Source organism: Ips typographus, linkage group LG8 (genome assembly GCF_016097725.1).
Source record: "Ips typographus isolate SLU linkage group LG8, UJ_Ityp_2.0, whole genome shotgun sequence".
NCBI classification, from domain to species: Eukaryota; Metazoa; Arthropoda; class Insecta; order Coleoptera; family Curculionidae; genus Ips; species Ips typographus.
In genome coordinates, this window is record NC_138429.1 from 3,610,136 (window position 1) to 3,637,524 (window position 27,389).

A 27,389-nucleotide genomic window follows, 5' to 3' on the forward strand; every position below is an offset into this window, starting at 1 on the left:
GCGTTTGTTTGACAAACAGCACAGCAAATATTTAATTATTACACGGACAAACAAATATTTTTATTGATTTTAAGCAAATATTTTCTTCATATAATGCCTGCTTTAGACCTACTGGCTTTGGAGTAATAACTGCATGACATGCATTGACCCCTTCAACTTTGTCAAACTGTCAAAGAACAAATTGGGTTTAAAAAATCATTAAAACAGTCACCTGACTTACTAAATAATGCAGTTCTGACTTTGAAAATTACCTCCTCTGTCAAAGTTCATATTTGACAAAAGTTTAGTTTTAAAATCATTAAAGCAGTCACGTGTGACCCCAAGTAGTGCAGTTTTGAAATTGAAAATGTTGTGAAAAATTCAAATTAAATAAAACGGTCACGTGACCCTAAAAAATTTAATTTGCGTTTGTCTAAGTTCAAATGTTAACAGGATAAAATAATTGATGTTAAAAATCAGTTAAAATAGTAGTCACTGAAATACTGACTTAAACTTTTAAGAAATGATAAGTGTTTCAAACTTAGTGTTAAAAAGGACCAAACTGCTCTGTTATTGGGGTCATTTTATTCATTTTAGGTTTAGTTATGATTTTTTTTTTTTGGTTGTTGTGGATTTTGGCTTTACTTTCTTCAGTAATTGAATGGAAGAAGAAACAATGGCACCAAAAGCCTAAGTTATGTTATTGGCATCATTTTTTAATACTGTCAAAATTAATTATCAATTGAAACTGTTTTTGTTTAGTATTTGATAACTCAATAATTACAATTATTGTTTTTTAAATGTATTTCGGTCTCAGCACAGTGGATAGCTTGTGATCACAATCACAAACTACAGTGATTTAAGCAAATACTGCACATTATTTTAAAACTTTTTGCATACCAATTCCGGTTATTCATATGCGATTAGTTTAACACAAACATTGATCTAAACGTTGAAAATGCTCGAACAGTAACAAATTGCTTCAATCATTTCTGATAACACACTTTGTGAATGGTTAAGGGTCAAAAGTGATTGTTTACTAATGGCGAAAATAAATTTATGGATCAAATACATAAACGTTGTGCAAACAATTAAAATTTTATTGTTTCGAAAACATCAATGAAATTTTATTAGTGTTTTGATAGATGATCTTTGTAACTAGTAAATATCCTCAAATATGGAAAATTCCAGAATTGTGGTTTATTAAAGGAGCCGCTGCATAATTTCTGAACCACCTTTTTTTCATCTGATTCTATTATAATGGTTGTAATTTGTCCGTTTTTAATTGTACACTCGGTGGTCTTTTGCCAATTAATGATTGAATTCATTTGCACCAGTGATAATGATCCGCAGAATTTAACAGATGTTTCAATCATTATTGAATGTTTCATTAAAGAAGTGATCAAAATTAATGCCATTATTACATAAATATGTAGCATTTCAACATCAAAGCAAACTGAGTTTCTCTTTCATCACGATCTGTTACAAGTAATAAACTGACTATATTTCTCTTTATGCATGTGCACTTAATAAACTGTCATATTATAATAATGTAATTCATTTACGTTAATTCACGTTCATTTGTCCTTAGCTGCCAGTGCTACCAAGTTTTTGCCTGTCAATTACATTTCTTTTAAGCAGCCTTACCATTAATTAACGAACGACCACCCGGTGCTGAAGGCAGGCTGCAAGAAATAAAATATTAACAACAAACATCTTTTATAAATTCTTTGTTTTACTGGATTTCAACAATTTTCTAGGGATGTAACTAACTTCCACTCAATATTTTAAATAAACTAATCTAAATGAACTAACCCCCAACACTGATAACCCTTGTATTCCTTAGATTTTGATAATCATAGAAAATGTTTGCTATCTCAAGCGGTTCGTTTCTAAGCACTTAATTTATTGCAATTTGTTTAGTCATAATAAACAGGATATTAAAAACTTGCAAATTACATATTAAGTGCAATGATACAGTATGAACCAAACCGAAACATTAATTATTTGCATAATTATGTATGATTTATTTATAGGAGAATTTTTCAGCACAAGGTTCATTACTACCAGAAATATTCAAAATGCATTATGTAAGTATTTAAATATAACAACAGTTTGACAAAAAACTCTGAAACTCATAAACAGGTTAAAAAAATCACGTGACCTTAAAACTGTGAGAAAATTATACTCTTATGAAACTTTGAAGCATAAATTGCACCATAATCATACAAGAAACTTCAATATCCTAATTATAAACCGTATTCGCCTGCTTATTTAGCAGTCATAATTTATTTGACGTTTATGTATGACTCATGTGACTCATCAAACCAAATTCCATCATCGTAAATAACTCAGTTTACTCGACTCGGTATAACATTACCATTGGGGAATTTTTAGGATAATCAAAAAAAGTTGAGTTACGAGTAGTTTTCGTGAAATTTTATTTTTAAATTGTTTAGGCACTTTTGCAATCGTTTACTAGTCAAAGACATAAATTTTGTTTGTTCATAAGTCACGGTCGACAGTTTCGACGATTTATCTGTCCAAAACTTTCAGATTTGTTTTTTTTTTACTGAATTTAATCACAAAACTTTGAGAATATACGAAACAGATATACCGGGAGATACAAACATGAAATAAGTTGCATGTATCGTAAAAACTATAATCAGAAACACGTGTCGTCGGGCTTTTATCTTTTTTTCCTTCCTACTTTACACCCACTATAAGCATTACCTTTGTTGTATTGGCGATTCTTCTTTGTTTATTACACAGTGTTGATAATGTTTAATTTTATCGTGCGGAAAACAATACATTGTATGTTGGTAATATCATATTCAGTGCATTTGAGATGTTTCCCTGTTTAAATGTAAAAAGCAATGGAATTGAATTAAACTATAAATGAAGAAAGAAGAAAACTCTATTGAGTAAGAAGTACAGAATAAATTTGTGCAATACCATTCATCTGTTGATCACGAATTTGTTCCCTAAATTACACCAAAGTTCTGCAAGAATAATCCAGTTCAGGTTTTCAGTAGTAGTCAATAATTTCCACATATTTTTCTGCTTTTCAAAAAACTGTAGGTAAACTGCTCTGCTTACGAAAAAAATGTATAGTTTTTGACTCATGACTGAACAACATCAACATCATTAGCACGAATCATATGATAATCTTAACCTCCAAAATGAAAACGGTACCAAGATGTACAATTATTTATTAATCCGGCCTTAATTAGATAAGACATTTGAATATTGCGTCGTGTTTTAAATCTCATCCTACACATAACCTCCCAATTATTTATTGTCACTTTAACTGCTAACCTTATAAGTACTGAACACTTTTGCCACCAAACCATCTTCACTGGATGTGGATTAACAACCGATGCAGAGTAATTAAATTTCTGGTATGCGGTCGACCCTTAGATTAACAACAAATTGACTATAATTTGCGCTACCTTACTCAAGACATTAAGGTCAAAAACGTTTTAAATAAAAAAGTAAAAGCAGTTTCTGATTTGGTAAATGCAACTTTCTTTTTTCGGCAATGGAATGCGAGATTGGACGTATTAAACGTTAACTGGGCACGTATGTAGGATGACAGGTTGTTGCGGTTTCAACCTCAGTCAACACATATCTCAGTGAGGCTGCCAGCCTTTTTGTTTTAATATCAAAGTATGATGTTATCTCTTGTTCGAATCAGATGAGTACTTTATTCGCTTGGAATATGATTGACGTCAAGGTTGAAGCTTTCGTTAGGATCAGATGTACATTCGTGTCTTTCATCTACATTTTGTTTTACAAAAACAGAATAAGATCAGCAAATACGAGGTTGATACTTAATATTCTAATGTTTTGTCTTTGGAGAAGGGTTTCATCTAGTAAACACTATTTGGATTTTGATCTTCATTAACGATCTTCTTCAACTTGAATTGTCTGGTTCCATGATGGCTTTTGCAGATGATACGTCTGTATCATGAGGTAATTACACTCAGACAAACAGTTAGTAGTATAAAGTACCCTTGATTGTTTAGTTGTTTCAGAAAGTGCTTACTTTATTCATAGAAACAAAACTGAGCTTATAATAGTAGATACCAAAAAGGTTTTAAATTGATGGTACATGGCGTCCACGAAAGTAACCAAAAACTACACTTATATACGTTGTAAAGGAAAAAAAATTACAATAGTAAAGTATCATTTATTGTCAGTTTATCTCATCATCAGTTACACTCAGTTGATAGGAGTTGAGTTTGATAAACTGTATCTTTCAAAAATTCTGTATACAAAATAATAGAACGGAGTTCATGACGTCATTTGACAGTGCTCATCACATGCATATAAGTGTGAAAATGGCAATAATGTCACGTGTCCAATGACTTTCAGGGCACCTTTTATTAAAACATACATTTTGTTATTTTTACTGAATTTTCCAAGACTGAACCATAACATAATGATGGATCGTAATCAGAAAAATTAGCTCAATTCAAACATGAAGAAGTCCAATATGGCGCCCATAACAATAACCGAGATAATGACATGCATCGATGTGTCAATGAGGTTGGTCACGTAAAGTCTTGTGACCAACTATCAAATGACGTCACATCAATTTCGACATTCTGACACATGTCACTTTCTAAGATTTTCTCCATTTTTGTCTAGAACGTTGATTTTGCAATAGTCCTCTCACTTTATCATGGGATTCCTATGCTAAATTTTGAACTTTTCACATCTCTATTTATTGTCATATTATCATGGAATGTATGTACATGTATTTTGTGTATCCTTAGATATGGAAATATGTCAGAAGAGAAAACCAGTAGAAAATCAATGAGTTAGACAAAAACGCTTCTGAATGGAACGTCATGCAGCAGTTAGTCACATGACCACTATCAGAAAAACTAATTGGTATCTTGTGACTGACTGTTACGTTATTTGACAGATGTCACTTATAAAGTCGCCATCTTTGTCTACTTCATTAATTTATAATGGTTTCTCTCTTCGTATTACTGTTTTTTATGTATAATTGTGAATTTTTTTAAATGGTATAAGTACAAATACTGTCAAGAAAATGTATGAATTGTAATAATTCTTGGACAATAAAGCACTTTTCACTCAAGTACAACATTGCTAAATACTGACTGAAAAAAATGTGGCAAAAAGTGAAATTTGAATAAACGCTAAAAATCAAAACAACAAAACAAGCAAAACAATCTTATAACTGCCTAACTTTGCACTAGAAATTCATAAGTAATCAAAAAGGCATAAAAAATCAAACTTGGTGTAGACAAAATCTTTAAACAGAAAATTAAATTAAATTAGGAAATCATTACTGAATATGATCGTTTTGTAAACAAAATACGTTATTTAACATACAAATTTTAAAACCACAAGAAGTGAATTAATTATTTGAATTCGCCTCCCCTGAACTTTAATATAAATGACGACCTTTAGATCGTACATTATACCAACTGCTTTATATACTTTTTGTCATATGCAAATTGCAACAAGCAGGCATGCTAACAAAGCGGATTAATAACTTCCAATACCATTAAAACATCGAGCAAACTAATTATTGTGACTCATGAATAACCGTACCTATAAGTATGTGCAATTAAAAAGTAATGCATTATTCTAGTATTTGTTGCTATTTTTAAAACTCACTTACTGGTGGTCTTTTAAAAATCGTTTACACCAGAAGTGTTACATCGATTTTGGTGTTAAAGAAATTCTGTGCATATTTTAAAGGACTCTTTACCTTTCCTGACTTAAAAAACGTATTAAGACACAGACAATATCTATTTGCCATTTGCTGCAGACCATCAGATATCCGTTAAGTCTTTAAATGGGTACCTAAAGCTCGTTAACATGCCATAAGATGTTAAACGTGGACTAGCGATACGATGTTAATAATTATGGAAAAACCAGCTTTACTATACTAATTGTTATTCTACTGACACTAATATTGTCAATACATTAAACCTAAATTGTATTAAAAGCGTGTATTTTTATTTATCACGTTTTCTGTTTTAATATTTGCTTCACTTTTAACCACATAAAGAATCCGGTTACTTATGTATATCCCCAACAGCTGTATGGATAAAAATGCTGTTTTTCTTTATTTATTTAGTACAAAATTTGTACCACCCGCACCTGCCTTAGAAAATTACAAAGTTTACAGCCTACATTGTGTTAATATTTACGAGTGCATCCATGACTTACGACATGTGGAAGCGATTGGTTCATGATAAAATTTGCAGATGAAAATATTAATGTCCCGGCTAGTTTATTATGAAAAGTAAAGTTTTCGCTTTTCACGGACATTTGTTTTACATTTTCTGGGCCAAGTAACAAGGTTAAGCTTGAAAACAGTCCACTATTTTTAGGTTTATTTATACTGGACCAATTGACTGACACGTTCCAGGAGTTTATGGTCCGGTTTTGGCAAAATTGGGTGTTTTTGCTCTTTAACTAACTGAACAATGTTTTTCTTCTCTATTACACGTCCAAGCAATCCAACTAATTAGTATCAGTTTCATTATTTGATTGATTGTTTTGATAAAAAATGTAGTGTTTTTTCAGCCAAAATAATGTTCTCAAAGAAACGATCCTAAAGATGTTAATAAGCTTCATATCTATTTACTTTTACTGTGTTCTTTGGCCTTAGAATTATTAAAATGGCCTTAGAGGTTTATCCAAGAGTTTTATTTTAAATCTTTTATCAATCTTGTGTTATTTAGCGTTTTCATCCAACATATCCTTTGTATTAAGAATATCATTCAGTTGTCTGTATTTTTTTGCCATATTTGAGTTTAGTGGAATACCCAAGTGAAAAAATATTGCTACGCTGGTCAACAGATTTTTTTTAGGAATTTTAAACATTTGTGTTATACAATTATCATACCTATATCATTTACAATGATATAGGACCATAAATTACTGAAAAACTAATTCATACAATATTGTTGGACTAACAGCTATACAGATATGTTAAAATGTGTTTTCCTAGTATGACAAATAACAGTAAAATTCAGGAGTTTAAATCAGCAAACGAGTGTGCCTAAATGTGGCTAAGTGTTATAGAAACATCCATTACTCTGATAACCATTTATTGATGCCTAAAATACTGGCAATAACTAGTGTATGAATTGTACTTAAACTGTGCAGGAAATGGATACTGGGAAAATATTGTTTATACTAAATTTAAAACCAGCTGGTTCACGAAAGACCATTAGGAAGATTGTATTAGTTTTTATGTACAACTTTACTTTTTCAAAAAGGTTTATTTACATAACAGCTTTAATTATTTTCAAGTTTAATATGTGTGGTTAAGTTTTATTGACTTTATCGACTATACAGTTAACTGACACCTGAGACGTAGTTACCTGATACATACTCGTTCTTGAACGAGATAAAAACCAGTAGCACTCGGGCCAGCTCTTTTCAATCTAATTAAATTATAATTTGTTATAGAAGCTAATCAGTTGATTACTGTCACTAAAATACACTTCCTCAATTAGTTAGCTCGTATGGAAATACTCATCAGTGTGTCTGTCATCTGGAAGAAGTTTATAAACCAAAATGCACTCATTTTGCTATTTATGAATGAGGATGTTATTTCATTAATCCGTTAAATAATAAATCCAGTTGCGTACGTTACTTTCACTTAACACAAAATTTGTTATTCTAAATAATAAACTAAAATAAATACATTTCTGTGATTGTTAATATTTGCTTATTGGTACGAATTCTCTGAATAAATTATCATAGTGTTTTACATACTAATCAACCAATTTTTTGAACTGTTCTGATTAAATTATGTTAGATAAACCAGACTAATAAATATTCTTCTCAAATAACATCAGTTACATGGTTTATGGGCAGTTAAATTGATTGGATAAGTTGAAATCAATGTTATTTCAGAACTTTTTCTTGACTGTATATTTTAATTAAAAGTAAGTAACCAGAAATCAAAGTTGTTTCATTGTAAATGTACTTAAAACAGTAATTTTCTTACTAAAAATGTGTTTTACAGGCGATTTTTTTCTTGACTGTTATTTCAGTGTTTCTGCCAGAATTTTTTAGTGTTTTTTCAGGTTATTGCATAGGAAATTTAATAAGAATTCTAATAATGTACTTAAAACAGACTTTTTCTTACTCCAAGTGTGTTTTACAGGCGATTTTGTCCTTAACTGTTCGTTCAGTGTTTTTGGCAATTCAAACTTTGACACAGCTTTTCTCTCTGTCAATTTTTCTTGTGTTTTTTTTTAAATTACTGAATAGGAAATTTAATGAGGATTCTAAAAATGTGCATTTTCTTCCTCCAAGTAAGACGAAAAAGTTTTTTCATTTAATATTCGGTAAATTTCCAACTACATACCGCAAAAAAACATTGTATTTATTGACACATTTCAAGGCAGGTATTAAGAAAATATACGGGAAATATATTCAAATGTTTCGATATATGTAAATAATCTCGTAGTATACTGAATATTTATGGGTGAGCCTTTGAATATGTAACAAAACTGTTTTGTGTTTAAATTTGGTATGAAGCCTTTACTAACTTTATTACACTATTAATTATATAATCCGGCATATGTTTATTTAAATATTGTTAGAGAGAGAGAATTTTATTTCCGTCACGCCAAATAGAAACTATTGCTTCCATCAAAAATTAGTAAAACAAGATACTTGTGTCACTTTCAACCTAAAACCGTCTAAACTGGACACAAAACAAATAAAACGTTTATTATATTATACGGGTTGATGGACATTTCTTGCAAATGAAGTAATAAAATTACCTTTCTGAATTCCTTCATTTCTAACTGGTTTATGTAGTACCAACTGAAAAATAACTGAATTTTACTACAGGTTACGAAAACCAATGAAGTCATCAGCTGATTATTGCAATGTCAGAAACTGCACCCAGCAAATTTAGTATTCACTAAAAATATGTTTACTATGAGATAAATTTAAATGATTTTAATTAAAAACATTAATGAAACGACTCGACGATTACGTACCTCGTAATCGTTGAAATTAATTAAGAAATTATCTCTGTTGTAGGACGTTGATATTTCAGTTATTTATTATTTAGTTTTGTTGTCTAAATGTATCCAGATTTGTATGTTGCTACTTGGACTTAGGTCGATATTAAGAAGATTTGGTAATTCAGTGTTTTGTAATGAAACTGACTAATTAATTCACAGTTTTGTGTAAACACATAATAGCAATATTCTAAATGCAACATTATGATTGACATTAACCATAGTTTTAACTTGTGTGTGTAATTAGTTTTTATGATTTTACTAATGAAACATGTTAAAGTTGGAAATATAATCTAATAGTAATGAAAAACTCAAATTATTCTACGACACTTACTTTTTTGACATTTGGCGGAATAAGAATGACATTTACTATAATAAGTCGACCACAAAAATAACTTAAACAGAAAAAATGGCGTCCAAACACTGAATTATATTTATGGCGTCATTTTTTCTATTTACAATTAATTGCTTCATCACATTATATTAATATTTCATATTTTATCTCTCTTCTACTATTTCATAAAAATGTGCATACAAAAGCAATAAAACGCTACGCAAATGACTTAAAGTTTAGACAGATCAAATACCATAAAATAAATTGTTTTTTTGCAATCAGCTAATTAAAACTACAAATTTATGATGCTGAACTAATTCCATATTTTCGGTGGTAAAATAATAAAACACAATTTTGGGAATAATTCATAGTGGCAGTGAATTACACAACTTCAAAACCAAACCGCCTTTCATCGAGATGTAATATTTGGAGAGCGCGTCTGGCCATAGTGAAATTGTTTATGAGAAATCTAGTCTAAACAAAAACTCTTTGCTTGCATCTGCACTTAATAAATTTGCTAATTATAGGATTTCCATTTGGTCTGATTTAATTAACTTGACTATTGGCTCCCGTTATTTTATTGGTAAGTTCGAGACACGAATTTCAGTTGATTATTTTTGGTAGGTTATGATTATTGCAGTGTTGAAACTGTGGTTTAGCTGTTCAACACTTTGATCTCGACGTTTTGTGGTAATTTTCTGTTTAGTTACTTTTATAGTTTTGTTTACAACTTAGGTAATTTAGGTACAGGCAGTTTTTACTACTTTCTACAATTTCATGAAGAAACACTTTCTGTCCAATTATTCAAAAAACAGGTGCGGCTTTAGGCAAATATAACAAAATGTATGTTTATATGATGACTCAAAAACTCAAATTAATGGTCAATATTCACGGGAGGTAGTTTATACTTAAAAATTCGTAATTGTTATTGATATATGGCAACATATTTTTAGACGTTTGGTTGAATTTAGTCACAGTTGGAGATAAAAAATTCAATTTAATGTTGAAATTTATCAAACTGTAGGTATTTTGTTAGTATAGCACTAATATACGTTTTTGAAACTAATTCTCGTTAATAACTAAAAATGTGTGGTGCACTAAACTTATTTATTACAAAGCTGAAATAGCAAGTAACACTTTGGGTGCTGTTTGAAAAGTTTTGTCATTTAGTTACTTTTTATTATTTTTAATGCAGAAACAGATTAATGCATTGTTTTAAATTTTGGCTTCACATTATAGTTTTACTAAACTTCAGATCAGATCAATCAAAGATCATTATCCCTTATCGTTAACACCTGCTGTAATATAAATAGTTATGATTTTTTTTTCTATGAGTTGTTAGCAAAACAGAATTCAGTTTCAAATGACAATTCCAAGAATTTCATACAGCGTCGTCAAATTGTGTGCACGTTGACAATACGTTGCAATTTTCAGTCAAGAAATACCATTTTTTTGCTATGCGACTGAAATTTCAATATCACGAAAACGTGATGAGCTAGAAAAGCAAATTTTTCTGATTTTAATATTTTTATAGTAATCTAGCTGAAAAAGGAGATAATCAGAGGAGGTAAGAGAAGCAACATCTCTCCTAAAGTATGTGGAACAAATTAGTTTATAAGGCAAAATAGAGAGTAAGACTACTTCATGAATATTCTGAACTAGAATTTGTTCATTATTTGTATCATCATATTCTGAACTGCTTTAAAGGCATTTGGAAATCGCTTCTAGATTGTTTTCGAAATCTTCTGAAACCTTCTAGACTAATTGAAGAGTATTGGAAAACATTTAAATTATTTGAAAAGCTTTTGGAAATTTGTAGGCTGTTTTAAGAGCATTTGGAAGCTTCTAGACACTGTTTCGGAGTTAGTTTAGTGTTTTGGAAGTTTTTGAAGTTTTTAGACTACTTCAGGAGCAATTGGACAGTTTATAGAGCTTATCTGGGGTTTTAAACTGCTTTAGAAGTATTTGGAAACTTAGACAGTTCTAAAAATTGTTGAAAGCTTTTAAACTGCTCTTTAAGTATACAGAAGCTTTTTTACTAAAAAAAAAGCAAAGTGTGAGTCAAAAACAATTGTAAACAAGCATACTTGTAAAGTTACCTTTCCAACAATACCATAGAACCCATTAACAATTTTTGTACCAATCTTTAACACAAAACCAGCTGAAAAATACTTGTGTGAGAGTAGAGTCTTGTAGGCTTTCATCTGCTCATGGGTGTAAAAACTGTGAGATAACACAACATATGAGAATATGTCTGGATATGTGACATTTGGAAGCTTCTAGATACTGTTTTGGAGCTTCTAAAGCGTTTTGGAAGCTTTTGAAATCTTTTTAGACTACTTCAAGAGCATTTAGAAGTTTTTTTAACAAGGCTCTGGACTGCTTTGAGAAAATGCTGATAATTTTGGTTTTTGGGAGTTGAAAATGTAGTAGAAGTCAAACTTCACAGTTTAGCTATTCAGAGGGGGTAAGAGAAGCAAAGTCTCTCCTAAAGTATGAAAAACAAATTAGTTTATAAGGCAAAATCAAACTAAATTAAGATTACGTCACAATCAGTTTACATAAATTAACCGTTTTTCTGTGCTTTTAAAAGGTTTTTTCTGAGTACAGTTTTGTTTTCGGTTGTCATTTCTGGTTAATTTGGTTGGTTAAGTTTGGAACCTTCAAGAATGAGCACCAATATCAAAATCATGACTTATTAATAATACAATTTTTCTGTTAAAACCCAACCAATGAAGACAAATGACTGGCAAACTAATCATATAACATTTCACAGAACATAACCTAACAGAAACTCACATTTTTAGCTCTTAACAGTACCAAATTTGTTTCAAAATAAAGTCAGGTCAAAGTATGTGTACGCCTCTGTATTTGGTAACAAAGTCACATTGTTTTTGTTGTTAATAGCAGGTCCGTAACTGCCAAATTTATTACAAAATTTCATTATGTGCTTGAAAATGGTTTTCATGTTTAGTTTAGCCGTTTTCGAGTAAATGGAATGTAAAAATTAAAAAAAATTGTAATAATTTGACAATTGGTTAATATAATGTTTTGTGAAATCATCGTGACATTAATTTAGTATTTTTTTTGTTTCTAAAAAGCTGTCTAAATATACTGACCAACCCTGTTCAATCAGAAATGTTTGATTAAAAGCATAATATGGTAATTTCTGTTTACTACTGCTAGAGTTAGAAATCAATCATATTTTCCATTAGAGGCTTTATATGGTTGAATGATTTTTGACAGTGTTGAATTCTGAATGATTTCTGGCTAGCCTACTTCTGGTAAAGATTATCAATAACGACCGAAAATTGTGAGAAAAAGAAACAAACATATTATTCTGCTGTGCGATAAGACTGTGACATACATGAAGAATATACCGGATTAACTCATTATTTTAATCTTTTAACAAGACAGTCCCATAATATATTTCTGTTAATCCACGTTCGTATATGACAAAGAGTAGTAAATCTTAGCTCGTTAGGGCTTGCGTGAAAACGGGCACAGAATCGACATTCGTCATTTAATCGCATAGCACATGCAAATCGGCATTTTGTACCTTATAAATCATTTCCTCTTGTGTATTTATTAGGTTTAATTACTTACTACCGATAAGATGATATTTATAAGACAAAATTTGATTTATTTCGTGGTATCGGCCAAGTTGTTTACGCCGTTACTAAATGAATCTTATTTCTGATAAAGTCGGTAATTAGGAACACACAGAAAGGTGTGGCAGATCTTTTCTCTACTTGAAGGTTTACCGTAGATATATCACGAAATATGGAACATTACTCACGTTTGATGTCGAACATTACTCATGTTATGAATAAAATATGTATATCTTTGATGTAGGCATACTTCTTGATATTGAGCCATAAATAAGCAAATTCAAGACGTTTTTTTCTTCCAATCCTTGCCACACACGTTGCAAGATTTGCCTTTTTACAGTTTGCAATTAATATGTCCTATAGAACAAAACGACTTCTCGCAACTATTTAACTCTCCTTTTATGTTCCAGTTGCAATAAATTTACTAATGGTTATTGAGTGTTAAGCGCGAGTAAACACGTTTTAAACACTAATTTGTCCGTTAAAGTATTATTCCGATATTGCAATGTTATTGAGAAGGTTTCCATGTCGTTTGAAGGTGAAAAGGCCAGCAATAGGCTTTTCCTATGTTTTATTTGCATATAATAAGTCTTTCTTCTCTATTATTGAAGCATGAAATGTGTTGTAAAAGTGATATGGTTGCCATGTAAAAAAGACTAGAAGTAGGTACGCAATGTTGACAGAAAGTGCAAAAGGTCCATGTAAAGGAGGATATTGTTTAAAAACAGTTTAAGTATTTGAAAGCTTTATTAATGGAAACCACGTCAACATTTCCTTTCAGGTTAGTAATTCCAAAACCTAAACTCATACATATATGAGTTCTTTTCGCACTTAGTTCTAAAAAATGTCTCCGACATTTTCTGGTGAAGCTACTTTCTGTCCGCAGTCTTTTTCAGATCCACTGAGTCTCAAAATATGTGTTTTAGAATATTTAGCTGAACTTTACATGAAAGTTTTTCAGAGTTGCAACTAGTCAACAACTAATATAAAAGTATTTTCGTTCATTTTCTTATTAAACTAATAAATAATTTTTGTTTCAGAATAATGAATATTTGCTATCGGTCTTGGAGTTTTTGGGCTTTGATTCTGATAAGCCTGTCGCTGGCCAAAGATGTTGCGGCAGAAGTTAAGTTCCTAGGTAAGTACCACTTAAATCAAAAATTGTAATAAAGCACAACAAAAACTGAAATTGTTAATGTGTTGTTTTAACAAAAATAAAATTAATCGCGTCTCTACGACAATAAATCAGATTGTATTCCTGACCTGTCTAATATTCAAATCCAGTTTGGTAGAAACCTGAAGACTGTGGAATTCCCAAGCGTTAAATCACCAGTGCTGTTCAAATTTAATTGCCCAAAACTGTTTAAAAATTACGGGTATTACGGTAGCAACGGGCTATAAAAAATAACCTATTTTATCAGATTAGCTTGAAAAACATTCAAACGCTATAAATATTAAGATTTAAATTCATTTAGGTTGTCGGATTAGTACGTAAAATCAATTAGGGTGTATGGTTAGCATTCGTCGTACGTTTTGATTACACCTACCATTTTGACAGCTTGGGATGACACAATCAACATTTCAAGGATGTTATTAACCTGTGACTATGCGAATTTTAAGTTATTACAGCTTAAATCAATTAACGTTCGTCAAATTCGCCCTTAAAGTATTTTTCTTCAAAAATATTCTTAGGGTTAGGTTATGACACTGTTATTCCCAAAATTCGGGAAAAAGAACGTAGTACCTAAATCAGTAGAGTGTTTTTAAAAGATAAACTGAGTATACTACAAAAAAGGCCTTACAATGGTTACAAAAAAAACAATATTTGTTTTATGGATGGCGTTTTAAGTGTTTTGCGCTTTATCATTACCCAGTCCGACCCATAACAATAAAGAAGATTTATGCCGTTTGATCCAACTGATAATTTAAATGTCTTGTAAATGAATTTTAAAAGCTGCTATAAATTCACGTCCTGGAAAAAGTGACCTTTTTAGGTTTTTGCGTTAGACAGCGAGAAATAAATGAGTTTCCTTTACTGGATCAGATATACAGAAAAAGACGAAATCGTAATTTTCTTTCCAATGAAAATGTTGAGCTGGACATTTTCTAGCTAATCTTTGGCTGCTAGGCCAAGTGAAACAACTATATGATTGTACAAGAAATTGTAAGCTCAATGATGACAAAGTCTGTAACTTTTAGAAAATTTTAGTTGAAAAAATAGTGGTTTTATCCATTAAGAAGGTAATAAATCAGTTAATTAGTTGGAAAAGTGGTGGTTTTATCAGTCAAGAAGGTTAATAAAACTGCGCTAACTCTCAAGCATGAGAGCGCAGTTTTATTAACCTTCTTTACAGAAAATGGGACAGCAAAATTTGTCAGTCTTTTTTGAGCGGCTGTATCTTCAAATTGATTCACTCGATTTTAATAATTTTTTTGAGGAATAAAAGGTATTTTCTTCCTCTTTCTGATGATCTAAATAATCTTTTTAAAAGTTTTTACGGATTCGAGTATACAGAGTGTGACTGAGGTGTGGTCACAAAATAAAAAATTCCGGGGCCATTTCCCTCAATTTTTTTTTTATTTTTTAAAATAACCTTAATCGAACCTTGTGGTCAATATCTCTAGACGTTTTCGCCAGTTTGGTGATTAAGGGCGATTTACAAATTTTATTGCAAAATTTCAAAAATTGTTTACTTTTTTTGTTTTTGATTTAACCATTTTATTAAATCACAAAATAAAAAATTCGGGGGCCATTTCCCTCATTTTTTTTTTATTTTTTAAAATAACCTTAATCGAGCCTTGTGGTCAATATCTCTAGACGTTTTCACCAATTAGTGTGATTAAATGCAATATTTCAAAAATGAGGTTATTTTTACTTTTCTTGTTAATTTAATAATTTTTTACAATCTTTTGTGGGAAAATAAAGGGATTAGCAAGGTTACACTTTATACAGGGTGACCCAAATAAAACTTTGAAAACAAAATCATATTTTTATCATAAATCTTGGCATGTTCGGTGATTTTAATGAAAAATAATGATATTGGATAAAGAAGCACACTATTTGTTTAATGATCCAATTTTGTTTTGTTTGGCGATTAAGAGCCGTTTATAAATTTATTGGTAAATTTGAAAAATGGGTTTATTTTTACATGTTTTAATTCAAATTCAACAATTTCAGTAGATTTTTCCAGGGCAGATAGCAGTTCTTTAATAACTTTTGTGGAGATCGACTTTGTGTTCTTACTTTTACTTAGACTCACTACTCCACTGTGGGAGTATGGATTTTTTTCGTTTCAATTAAATTGGGTAGTTTATTTCTTCAGCAAAAATTTGAATAAAAAGATGTAAAAATGAACGCATTTTTTAAATTTACCAATAAATTTTATAAACGACCCTTAATCACCAAACTGATGGAAGATAGATATATGAATTGGATCATTAAACAAATAGTGTGCTTCTTTATCCAATATCATTATTTTCCATTAAAATCACTAAACATGACAAGATTTATGATCAAAATATGATTTTTTGGGTATAACGCAGCTTTTTACTTAAATTGGGTAGTTTTAAGTGTAGCCTTGCTAATTCCTTCCTTCTCCCACAAAAGATTTAATAAAATGGTTAAATCAAAAACAAAAAATTTTTTTAAATTTTGCAATAAACCTGGTAATCCGCCTATAATCATCAAACTGGCAAAAACTTCTAGAGATATTGACCACAAGACTCGATTAAGGTTATTTTGAAAGATCAAATTTTTTTTTTTGCGAAAAAAGGCCTTAAACCAAATTTTTCATTTTTTGACTACACCCCAGTCACACCCTGTATACTTGGATCCGTGAAAACTTTTAAAAAGATTATTTAGGTTATTAGAAAAAGAAAGACAATACCTTTTATTCTTCAAAAAAATTATAAAAATTTAGTAAATCAATTTGAAGAAACAGTCCCATTCTTTTTGAAGAGCAGTTTAGTTTTTTGATACAAAGTAACTTTAGGTACTATATTGAAAAGCAAAGCTACAATATTATTAATACGGAAATGTAGGTTGATTATGCACATTAAAAAGTGACTCAATTATTTTATTACGGAAATGTAGGTTGATATGTAAATTCGATCAATATATTATCCGCAAACTAGGTAGTAATTGCTTTGTTCTAGAGCGTAATCGTAATCCTTGTGTAATGTGTAATAAAAAAACGGTAATTTTTATTATGCTCTACAAATTTATTATCAACTGTCATCATAAATGTCACGGATCGTCATAAATGCTCTTAGATTTAATCGGGTGGACAGAACTCGAAATTAATGCTGGTGGCTATAAATTAAAATCGAATTATCATAACAGATTTGCTGGTTGATTCTAGTTTTTCCTGTTTTACATAAATATCACACTGGTAGAATGTGGTCATTATGTTGCAGTCCTAATGAGAATTAGCATAAACAATCAAAACTGCCGTTTTTTTTTTCTACTTTTGTAGGAAAAGCACGTGATTAAGCCATCTGGCATTCCGCCGTTTGAAACGCTCAAAATAGCCATCAAAAGTGACTCTCGGGATTTTCTTTCTGTCATCGTGATTGGTGTGTGAAAACTTTTATTCGAGTGTTGTAAACAGCATTTTGTCACGTCGTTGACATAAAACCAAATTAACTGTCTATACAGTATCTTTAAGGGGGAATTACGAACTTGGATTAATAGCCAACAAAACTCAGAGGACTAATTAATACCGTTTCTGGATTAGTACTGCTAAACAACTTGTTTAATTAAGTGGAGTGAAAATGTTTTTCGGTGCATCAAATGACCGAGAAACCGCAAATAAACAAAGCCCTTAAAAGTGTGGTCGTAAAACCGTCAAAATAAGCCGAAAGGCCCCTCTGGTTGGCTCTCGTCCATTAGACATCATGTTAAGTGCTTGACCACCTGGGAGAACCACAAACCAGCACAAAAACTCCCATGGATTCTTTTTGTTCGTCAATTAGCATTTCGCCTTTTTTTCGGATCACATAAGAAATCCGACCTACCCAAAATACATCCATTTATCCATTTTAAATGTGTTTGTCGTTTTTGTTACTAAAACCGTTTAACGTAGATGTCAAACAACCAAACCGTATTCCAGTATTTACAATCTATTAAGTATTTCAATTAAAACATTTTTACTTAATTTGAATGGTTTCACACTTTACTTTTTCTAATTACACTTTGCTGTAGGTATATAAGGTTTAGTAATTGAAATTTCTCCAAAAATATGAGAAAAATTTCTCATTAATCTCTCTTTTTTGAAATATTGAAATTTTGGGTTTACAATGGTTTTTTTGTACGTAACTTCTATGCCCCTGAGAAAATGGGTGCTTTTAAAACGTTTTCAAAAACTTTAGGGTGTTCTAAGTTAAAAATTACTTTTGATATTTTTTCAATAAACCCACCGTTTTTGATGAAATTAGCATTTTATAACCTGGAACTTAAAGGAATACAGTTTAATAAATTGGAAACATTTACACCATAAGAAAAGTTAGATTTTAACCATTTTGACAAAATTCAATTAACTAGTCATTAACAGTTAATAAATAATTAATAATATCAAATTTGCAGCATTGTTTTATACAGGGTGGTCCAATTTTAAATGTCAATAATTCACCAATAGATAGCCCATCAAAAAATAAGTTGACATGCATTTTGGCATTTTCCTGAAGAACGCTTCCTAAGGAAGACACAGACCTCCAAAATTCAAATTGAAATGGCATGTTTAAGGCTATGGACCATGTAAACATACATGTCAAAAACTTGGTGAAGATAACCCTAAAACTCGATTTTCTAAGCTGAAAGTAGTTTTAAAGCCCTAAAAACAGTCCAGAGTTCTAAGAAAATGAAAAGCAAAGTAAAAAAACCTGAAAAGTTAGTCTTCAAGTCAATTTTCATGAATCTAATGTCAATATCCTGTATTTTCAATACTAAAATATTGAAATGTATTTTCAAATTATGAAAACTTACTTCAAATGCAAAATTTAAGCTTCTGATGTCACTTTTCATTGGTTCAGAGTCAATTTTTGGTGTCCAAGTTAATTTTCAAGGTTGAAATGTATGAATTTGTAATAAAAAATTCTAATTAAAGTAGTTTTTCATGCTTCAAGTCAATTTTCCCTACTAAAGTTTTTCAACTTATCTGAAAGCTATAACGACTGACTACAAAGACAGTTTTTAAATCTCTTAAGTCAATTTTCACAGTTTTCAAGTCAATTGTGATTTTCAATTTGTCTGAAAACTGTGAAAACTGGTTACAAAGACAATTTTTAAGCCTCTCAAGCTAATTTTCACCGTTTCAAAGTAAATTCACTGGTTTCTAATTCAATTTTCAAAACTAAAGTCTTACAATTTGTCTGAAACTATGAAAACTGGCTACAAAGACATTTTTTAAGCTTCTTAAGTCAATTTTCACCGTTTTCAAGACAATTTTTAAGTTGGGTTGAGTTGGTTTTGGGTCTTTGAACGTAATAACTCAAAGTTTCAAGTCAGAATTTTATGAGATACTTACTTTGTCAAATTGAACAAGTAAAGTAAAAAAAATGAAATTTTTGAAAAATATCCATTGACGTAGAGAATAAGGCAGAAAAATGAAAACCATCTTTCCACCACCACTGGACAGTTTCGACAAACGTCATTAACATCAGAATTAATTTCTTATGAATTTGTTCTAAATTTGATTAAAATTGCTCCAGCGGTCTGACAGTTATGGACTGTATTTTCCTTGGGAAGCATTTTTCAGGAAAATGACATAATGTATGTTAACTTATTTTTTGATGGGCTTTCGAATGGTGAATTATTGACATTTAAAACTCGACCACCCTGTATTTAATATACTTTACTAATATTAATTTTCTAACGTAGTCATTTTTAACGTAGAACACTCCAAGGCTTAGAATATGTTTTTAAATCCATTTTGTGAGTGACGTGGAAGTTTTGTCACAAAATCTCCGCCACTGCTTTATGAATAATTAATCGATTTTCACCAAAATCTTTAAACTATCATCAACTTCATTTCTTTAAATACTGTTGTTTTTATGTTAAGTTCTGAAAGCTCTTTTTATTCAGTTTAAATTAATAATATCCATCTAAATAACCTAAACAATTTACTGGCATAGGCAATTTGCAATTAAAAAATTATAATTTTTAGATCCAATCTTTTAGGCCTATTATGTTCACTCAGCAGGGTGTTTGGGAATTGCCTCTACGTTCACACATAATTTGTATTCTCCATGTTCTTCTAATATGCATATCCCCTCTTTGTGAGTTGGTTGAAACCTTTCAAAATTTTTTTAAAACGAGATTCGGTAATTTTTTAGCATTAATTCATATTTTTGTTGGCCCATTTGAAAGAACTACATTGCAATAACAACTTAACTGCGTTGGTCGTTCCATGATTAATTATTCAGTTTAATACAAAACTATTTCATATATTTCACAATGTGAATCTAGTTTGGTTCAATGTAAATAATTAGTCGTTTACATAAAACGACTATTAAAGACGAAATCGTGATTTACGGACGGTATATCTATGATCTAAATGCCTCCGACGATTATCTTGCAAAAGCAATCTAAATTGCATCTAAGTGTACTCAAAGGCGTAGTTAAATCCATTCTAAACAAACACGAGAAGTAATTCTGCAAGAGTAAATATTTATCTCGAGTGGTTGCCTTGATTGTAGATATTTCCACATTTGAATGTGGGCATTTTAATACTCCTAAACAATTATTATTATTGTCATAACGTAAAACAACCAAAACACTGCAAGTGTATGCATATGAATGCTGTTCAGGTTTGACATTCGCAAGCTTTTAAAATAACCACAAGATGTGAATCCCTTGTTTTTGTTTTGTGGTCATAAAACTGTTAATACGGTTAATTTATGTCCAATAACCTGAATGGCAAAGGCGTATCCTATTGATAGAGCTTGACCAAAAGTTATTTATTAATCATCCACCTTAATTCGTGTCTTTATTTGGTTATTTTGTCGAAGACTTGGATAGCACAGTGGCGTAACCTACACTTATAACTAACAAATTGCTTCTGATTTTTCTGAAGAAAATAAGAGAAGAAAGAACTTTAAATTCCTATAATGTTGACAAGATCCCAAAAAAAAAGTCGACTATACTTACTTGTTTCCAATTATTGAGCATTAAAATGGACATTGAACACAACAAACCTTTTAGTCGAGCAATTGCCCGTGTAAACAACGATTATTTTTATTGCCACTAGACAAGCGACCGATCAGATAACTCAATTTAATAATTAAATTTTATTTAATGCCATTACACCAGCGGTCGTTTTAAAGGAGAGCCAATATGCAGGTTGGTTAGACTTTCACTCCATTCCGGCCAGCTGCAAATATGCATGAGAGAACACAGGTGTTCATCAAGCTATGAAAATAATTACTCGCAATTAGTCGTAAACGAGAATATCTTACTCTTCCCATTACCTGATTTAAATATACAAATGTTCGAAAGGACCTTTACGTTTTTGAGTGCGTATTCTAATTTTACGTGGAGAAAAATGTTTTGGCAGGTGCACGAATTAACGGGCCGCGGCACACTTACGTTAGGAAGCTTCTTTGTGTCAGTCTTTCCTAATTTTCTGCTGAATAAGACCTGAATTTTGATTGAAATGTAAATTGATAACTCTACAAAGGAAGGAAATAAGCGCAATCAACCCTTTTGAAGCTACAAATTAGATTACTCATTTGTGTAACGTTGTTTGTTCCAACCTGGTTAAATTGAATTTTTGAATTTCAGTAGTATTTAGAGACATTTTTAAGACATTCCTGGGCTTAAAATTCTTATAGAGGCCTCTGACAATTTTTGAAAAATTTTCAGTAATATTTGGTAGTCTGGCTTTGGCTTGGTCCAAATGATTCTGGAAGCCTCTGGTAATTTTTGGAGGATGTTCAGTAGTATTTAGGCAATTTGACGACTTTTTCTTCTTTCCAGTTATATTTTGAAAATTTTGGCTTATTCAAAATGACTTCTGGCAATTCTGGCAATATCCTTGGATGACAGAGCTTTTAACGAATTGTTTTGGAGATTTTGAGTAGTATTTAGAGACTGCTGGCCATTTTTCAAAAAACTGTTTGGTGGTTTCTAGTAGTAAATATTTAGATAATTCTAGCATAATCCAAATGATTCTAGAGGCTTCTGGCAAGTTTCAAACATTCTTAGAAGGTTTAGGACACTTGTAAAAGTCTCTGACACTTTTTTGAAGGTTCTCAGTAATTTTTAGCAATCTCTGACCATTTTTAAGTTTTTGAAAGGTTCCGGACCTTTATAAACCCTTCTAGCAATTTTAAAAGCCTTTTTAGAGGTTTGTGGTAGTATTTAGATAATTCTGGCATATTCCAAATGATTATAGAGGCTCCTGGCAAGTTTAGAACATTCTTGGAAATTTAAGGACACTTGTAGAGGTCTCTGACACTTTTTTGCAGGTTCTCAGTAATTTTTAGCAATCTCTGGCAAATTTTTAAGTTTGTAAAAAGTTTAGGACCTTTACAGAGGCTTCTAGCAATTTTAAAAGTATTTTGGTAGTTTCTAGTAGTAGTATTTAGATAATTCTAGCTTATTCCAAATGATTCTAGAGGCTTCTGGCAAGTTTAGAACATTCTTGGAAGTTTGAGAACATTTTTAGAGGTCTTTGACACTTTTTTGAGGGTTTTCAGTAATTTTTAGCAATCTCTGGAAATTTTTAAGTTTGTAAAAAGTTTAGGACCTTTACAGAGGCTTCTAGCAATTTTAAAAGTATTTTTGGTAGTTTCTAGTAGTAGTATTTAGATAATTCTAGCTTATTCCAAATGATTCTAGAGGCTTCTGGCAAGTTTAGAACATTCTTGGAAGTTTTAGAACATTTTTAGAGGTCTCTGACACTTTTTTGAGGGTTTTTAGTAACTTTTAGCAATCTCTCGCAATTTTTAAGTTTGTGAAAGGTTCAGGACCTTTACAGAGGCTTCTAGCAATTTTAAAAGTATTTTGGTAGTTTCTAGTAGTAGTATTTAGATAATTCTAGCTTATTTCAAATGATTATAGAGGCTCCTGGCAAGTTTAGAACATTCTTGGAAATTTAAGGACACTTGTAGAGGTCTCTGACACTTTTTTGAAGGTTCTCAGTAATTTTTAGCAATCTCTGGCAATTTTTAAGTTTGTGAAAAGTTCAGGACCTTTACAGAGGCTTCTAGCAATTTTAAAAGTATTTTTGGTAGTTTCTAGTAGTAGTATTTAGATAATTCTAGCTTATTTCAAATGATTCTAGAGGCTTCTGGCAAGTTTAGAACATTCTTGGAAGTTTTAGAACATTTTTAGAGGTCTTTGACACTTTTTTGAGGGTTCTCAGTAATTATTAGCAATTTCTGGCAAATTTTTAAGTTTGTGAAAGGTTCAGGACCTTTACAGAAGCTTCTAGCAATTTTAAAAGTCTTTTTGGTAGTTTGTAGTAGTATTTAGACAATTCTGGCTCATTCCAAATGAACCTAGAGGTTTCTGGCAAGTTTAGAATATTCTTGGAAAGTTTAGGACACTTGTAAAGATCCTTTCTTCCTGAATCCCATATCTAACTAGAGGAATATGGCTTTTGCTCCCTTTATGAGGCAATTTGCCAGACTTGTAAAGGTCTCTGACACTTTCTTGAGGGTTTTTAGTAACTTTTAGCAATTACTGGCAATTTTTAAGTTTGTGAAAGATTCAGCACCTTTACAAAGGCTTCTAGCAATTTTAAAAGACTTTTTGGTAGCTTGTAGTAGTATTTAGATAATTCTGGCTCATTCCAAATGATTCTAGAGGCTTCTGATAATTTTTAGAACATTCTTGAAAGTTTCAGAACACTTTGTTGAGGACTCTGGCAATTGGTGGCTTTTAGAGGCTTCTGGCAAATTTTGAAGACTTGGTGAAAGGTTTAATATCACTAAAAGGGGCCTCTAGCAGTTTTAGAATATTCTTGGAAGAATTAGGGCACATTTTTTGGAGATATTTAGTAATATTTAGAAGCCTCTGGCAGTTTTATAAGCCTTTTTAGTGGTTTTCAGTCGTAATTAAAAGATGATTTTATAAGCCTCTGAAAACTTTAAAACATTCTTAGAGGCCAATTTTTGAGAGGATTCCAATGTGTTAAACTAATAAAGTTTAAAAAAAAATATTTTTTGAATACTCATTACTTTTGAAACCATCAAAATTTGGCTCGTGTCATCAATTTTGGCAACTTTTTAGATTCTGAAAACCATACATTCCGGTTGGACCACCCTGTATACAAAAATATTTATTGGTAAAATATACACAGTTGTGGTCGCCAATTGGGGGAAGAAAAGACGAATAGATATCAATGTGTATATGATTGGAATGTATATGAATTTAGTCATGTGAAGAAATACATAATTAAAATCATATACATTACATTATTTTATATCTTTATATAAGGAGAAGAAGGTTAACTTAAATTAAGCTTTGATTACTTTGACTTAATTAATTACAGCTGTAACAATGTTACACTTGACCACAAAAAATACAGGGTGTTTCACACTTGCGTACACAAAACTTGACAATAAATTGCGATGCAATTTTACTAATTGATCAAAAATTTCAGCTTTTTTTACCAATCACAAACTATATGATCAGTGATTTGATCGTTCCGATGCATTGTATGTATCTTTTATTGAAGTTTCGCAAAAACACCGCAACTAATTAACAAAAAACCGATTATTAATGAAGGCGAAAAACCTAAAAGCGATCCGAAAAACAATCATTTCGGTGGCAGGTCTAAATTTCCAAAGAATGATAAGCCATTTTAATCTTTGCCCACTTTATAAATGGGAACACTCACTCCACTTGAATGAAGTTACCTTTTTGACGTGACGTCGGCACTAAAGAAGATGTTGTGACCATTTCAGCGGTCTTCTTCTTTGTTTAGATGTTCCCCGAGATAAGGCTAATGTTTGAAAAAGGTTGACTCCCATGGAGAATGTTTTAATCGGCTTTTGAATGGGTGCAGGGTGCTCTTAACATTAAACAAATATAGGTAGATAGGAAGAAAGCTCGAGAGTGTGTTGACAACGTAATAATGAACCATGGGAAACCTTTAGGATTCGTGTTTCTTTTAAACACTGCTGATGATTTTCAGATGGACCAATTACTACGTTAAATTACGGCTTTATGATAATTAAGAAGTTATGTAACTCGTTTGTTTTTCACTACTTAACCAACCTAAATGAGTGAGTTTCTTCTGCATTCTATTAACGTAAATCAAGGTAACAAACTGATTGCTGTATCATTACGAATGATCGCGAACGGTCGTAAAAACATCACCGGAATGTCAGCTTTGCAACCTAACGCATAATTATGCAAATATTTCTTTCGGTATATTTTTTCCAATGTCACGTTTCAACGATAAAAACCCTACATGTAGGACGGCCCAAGGTGTATTTGAAAAAAATTGATGTTTTGAAGAATTTACTGCTTAACCAAGCCCAACCTGTTGATTTACAAAATGTAGTTTTGTTAACTGATCAAGCTAAAAAAACTAATAAATATGAGTAATGTCGTTTGACCTATTCGTTTATGACTCAAAAGTATATTTCTTGCACAAACCCACGTACTTTTATGAGTCAAAAGTGGATATTTTCACTGATACTTTTGATTCATTCGAAACGTTTTATTGTGTGCAAGCATCATTGTATTAAATCTCAAGAAAAGGTATCAGAATAACAAAATTACATATTAGGTGATTTAATACTTTGACACATTTTTTTTGGTGTTTAAAATGTTATCTGGCAAAATTTGGAAACATAAATGAATCATGTGACTTTTTTAAGGTTAAAATGTCATCCTTAACGTCACGTGACAGTTTTTACGTTTAGAGTGATATTTTTAAAACTCACGTGATCAACTTTTACTTACCCTCCAGTGTCATCATTTTGACTGCCATAAACCTAAATTATAATTTTTCTTTTGCTAAATTTAAATTTTTACGTTAAAATGTACTGTTATGAACATTCTAATAAATTAGTAATTACTACCATTTTCTGCTTAAACAATAATTCTCCTCATCTAAAATTAAATTTTTGACATTTTTAACTGTCTTTGACGCTTAAATTAATTATTTTGACAGTGTCATAAATGAAAATTGTACATTATCTAGTAAGACAGTTCAAATTACTTTGTATCTTTTTATTATTGTTACGCCAACTGAATTTACTTTTATTTTCGTCATACAAAGATTATTATTTATCTTTTCAGAAACTTTCTTTATTTACGTTTGCTATCTTTATTTACTATCAGTGAAATTTGGTATCACTTTTGTGTCTCTTTGCACTTTTTGGTAAATATCACCTTTAATGGATCATTTATTCCTTCTATCTTTACATACAAAGGTAAAATTGACAGAGATTTAGTCATTTAAGACAGTAGTGTCTTATGGTAAGTCTAAATGTGCAGAATTTATGTAAATCACAGCATTGTTGGTAGTTTGCAAACTATACCCACTTCAACAATATTAAATTATAAGTGAATGTTCACTGTAAGTGATATAAAAAGTAGACCACGTGACAGTTTGTCTTCAAATATTGCAATGTTGCCACTTTGACAAAACTTATTCAATGCTTTATTTGAACTATTATTTTATAGTGATGAGCTGGATTATTTCGTTATTAGTTCTTAACGCAGTTTGGAGAAATTTTAATTGCATAATTATACGTCAGTTCAATCTTTCTTCAGTTTATCATCGCGAGGATCCTAACGAGAAAGGTACAAAAAGCAAAGCGGGCGGTCCGTAGTCATTTAGCCCCCCACGGGTCCGCCCCTGACCGCTTAATGAAGGGGTACGGGTGGTCTTTTACAAAATTGGGCCCGCCAATCGGCAGTTCGGCTTTTCAAGGTAAGTTTAGTTATGTTGACCATACTGGGAAATACTCGAATTCAGGTTCCTAAACTCGTCCACTTGTCTATATCTTTATTAAGCCTTTGACGTGACAACTTCTTCACTTTTCAGCTTTCACAGTATAACAGCAAATGCAAAAGATTACACATCCCACACACAAAAGTGTGTTGTTCACTTTGGCAGTCATATTCACGGGCAGTTTTAGATTTATGCGTTTTCACTTATCTGTCCATCTAAACTACAACATAAACTAGTAAGAATTATATTGTATCCCATAAATTGTCGAACACCGGTAACCAGTAAACATGGAAAACGTGCGTTCTAGTAACACGTGCAATTCTTAGGTTTAGTTTTAAAGTGCTGCTGGCAAACCTGCAATATTTCAACAACGATAACATCGACATAAAAGCTTACGTAGTAGTTGTATATTACAAGTATTTTAGTTATGGTCGACGGGCTTCAAAATGTTTTAAAAGACTAACCTCACTTTAATTATACTAAATGGTTTGCATTTGGCAAGTTAGATATATTT

The 27,389-nt window shown here is 31.1% G+C and overlaps 1 protein-coding gene across 3 annotated transcripts in view; it reads left to right on the forward strand.

The window, feature by feature from the left end:
- Window positions 1-27,389, forward strand: part of cv-2 (crosveinless 2-secreting protein) — a 54,194-nt gene that overhangs the window by 4,892 nt on the left and 21,913 nt on the right. For all 3 annotated transcript variants that reach the window (XM_081985325.1, XM_081985324.1, XM_081985326.1), the window contains one exon: window positions 14,003-14,100. In XM_081985325.1, the coding sequence (XP_081841451.1) occupies window positions 14,007-14,100 (94 nt within the window). In that variant the 5' untranslated portion in view covers window positions 14,003-14,006. Of the gene's footprint in view, window positions 1-14,002; window positions 14,101-27,389 lie in introns of those variants that run through there.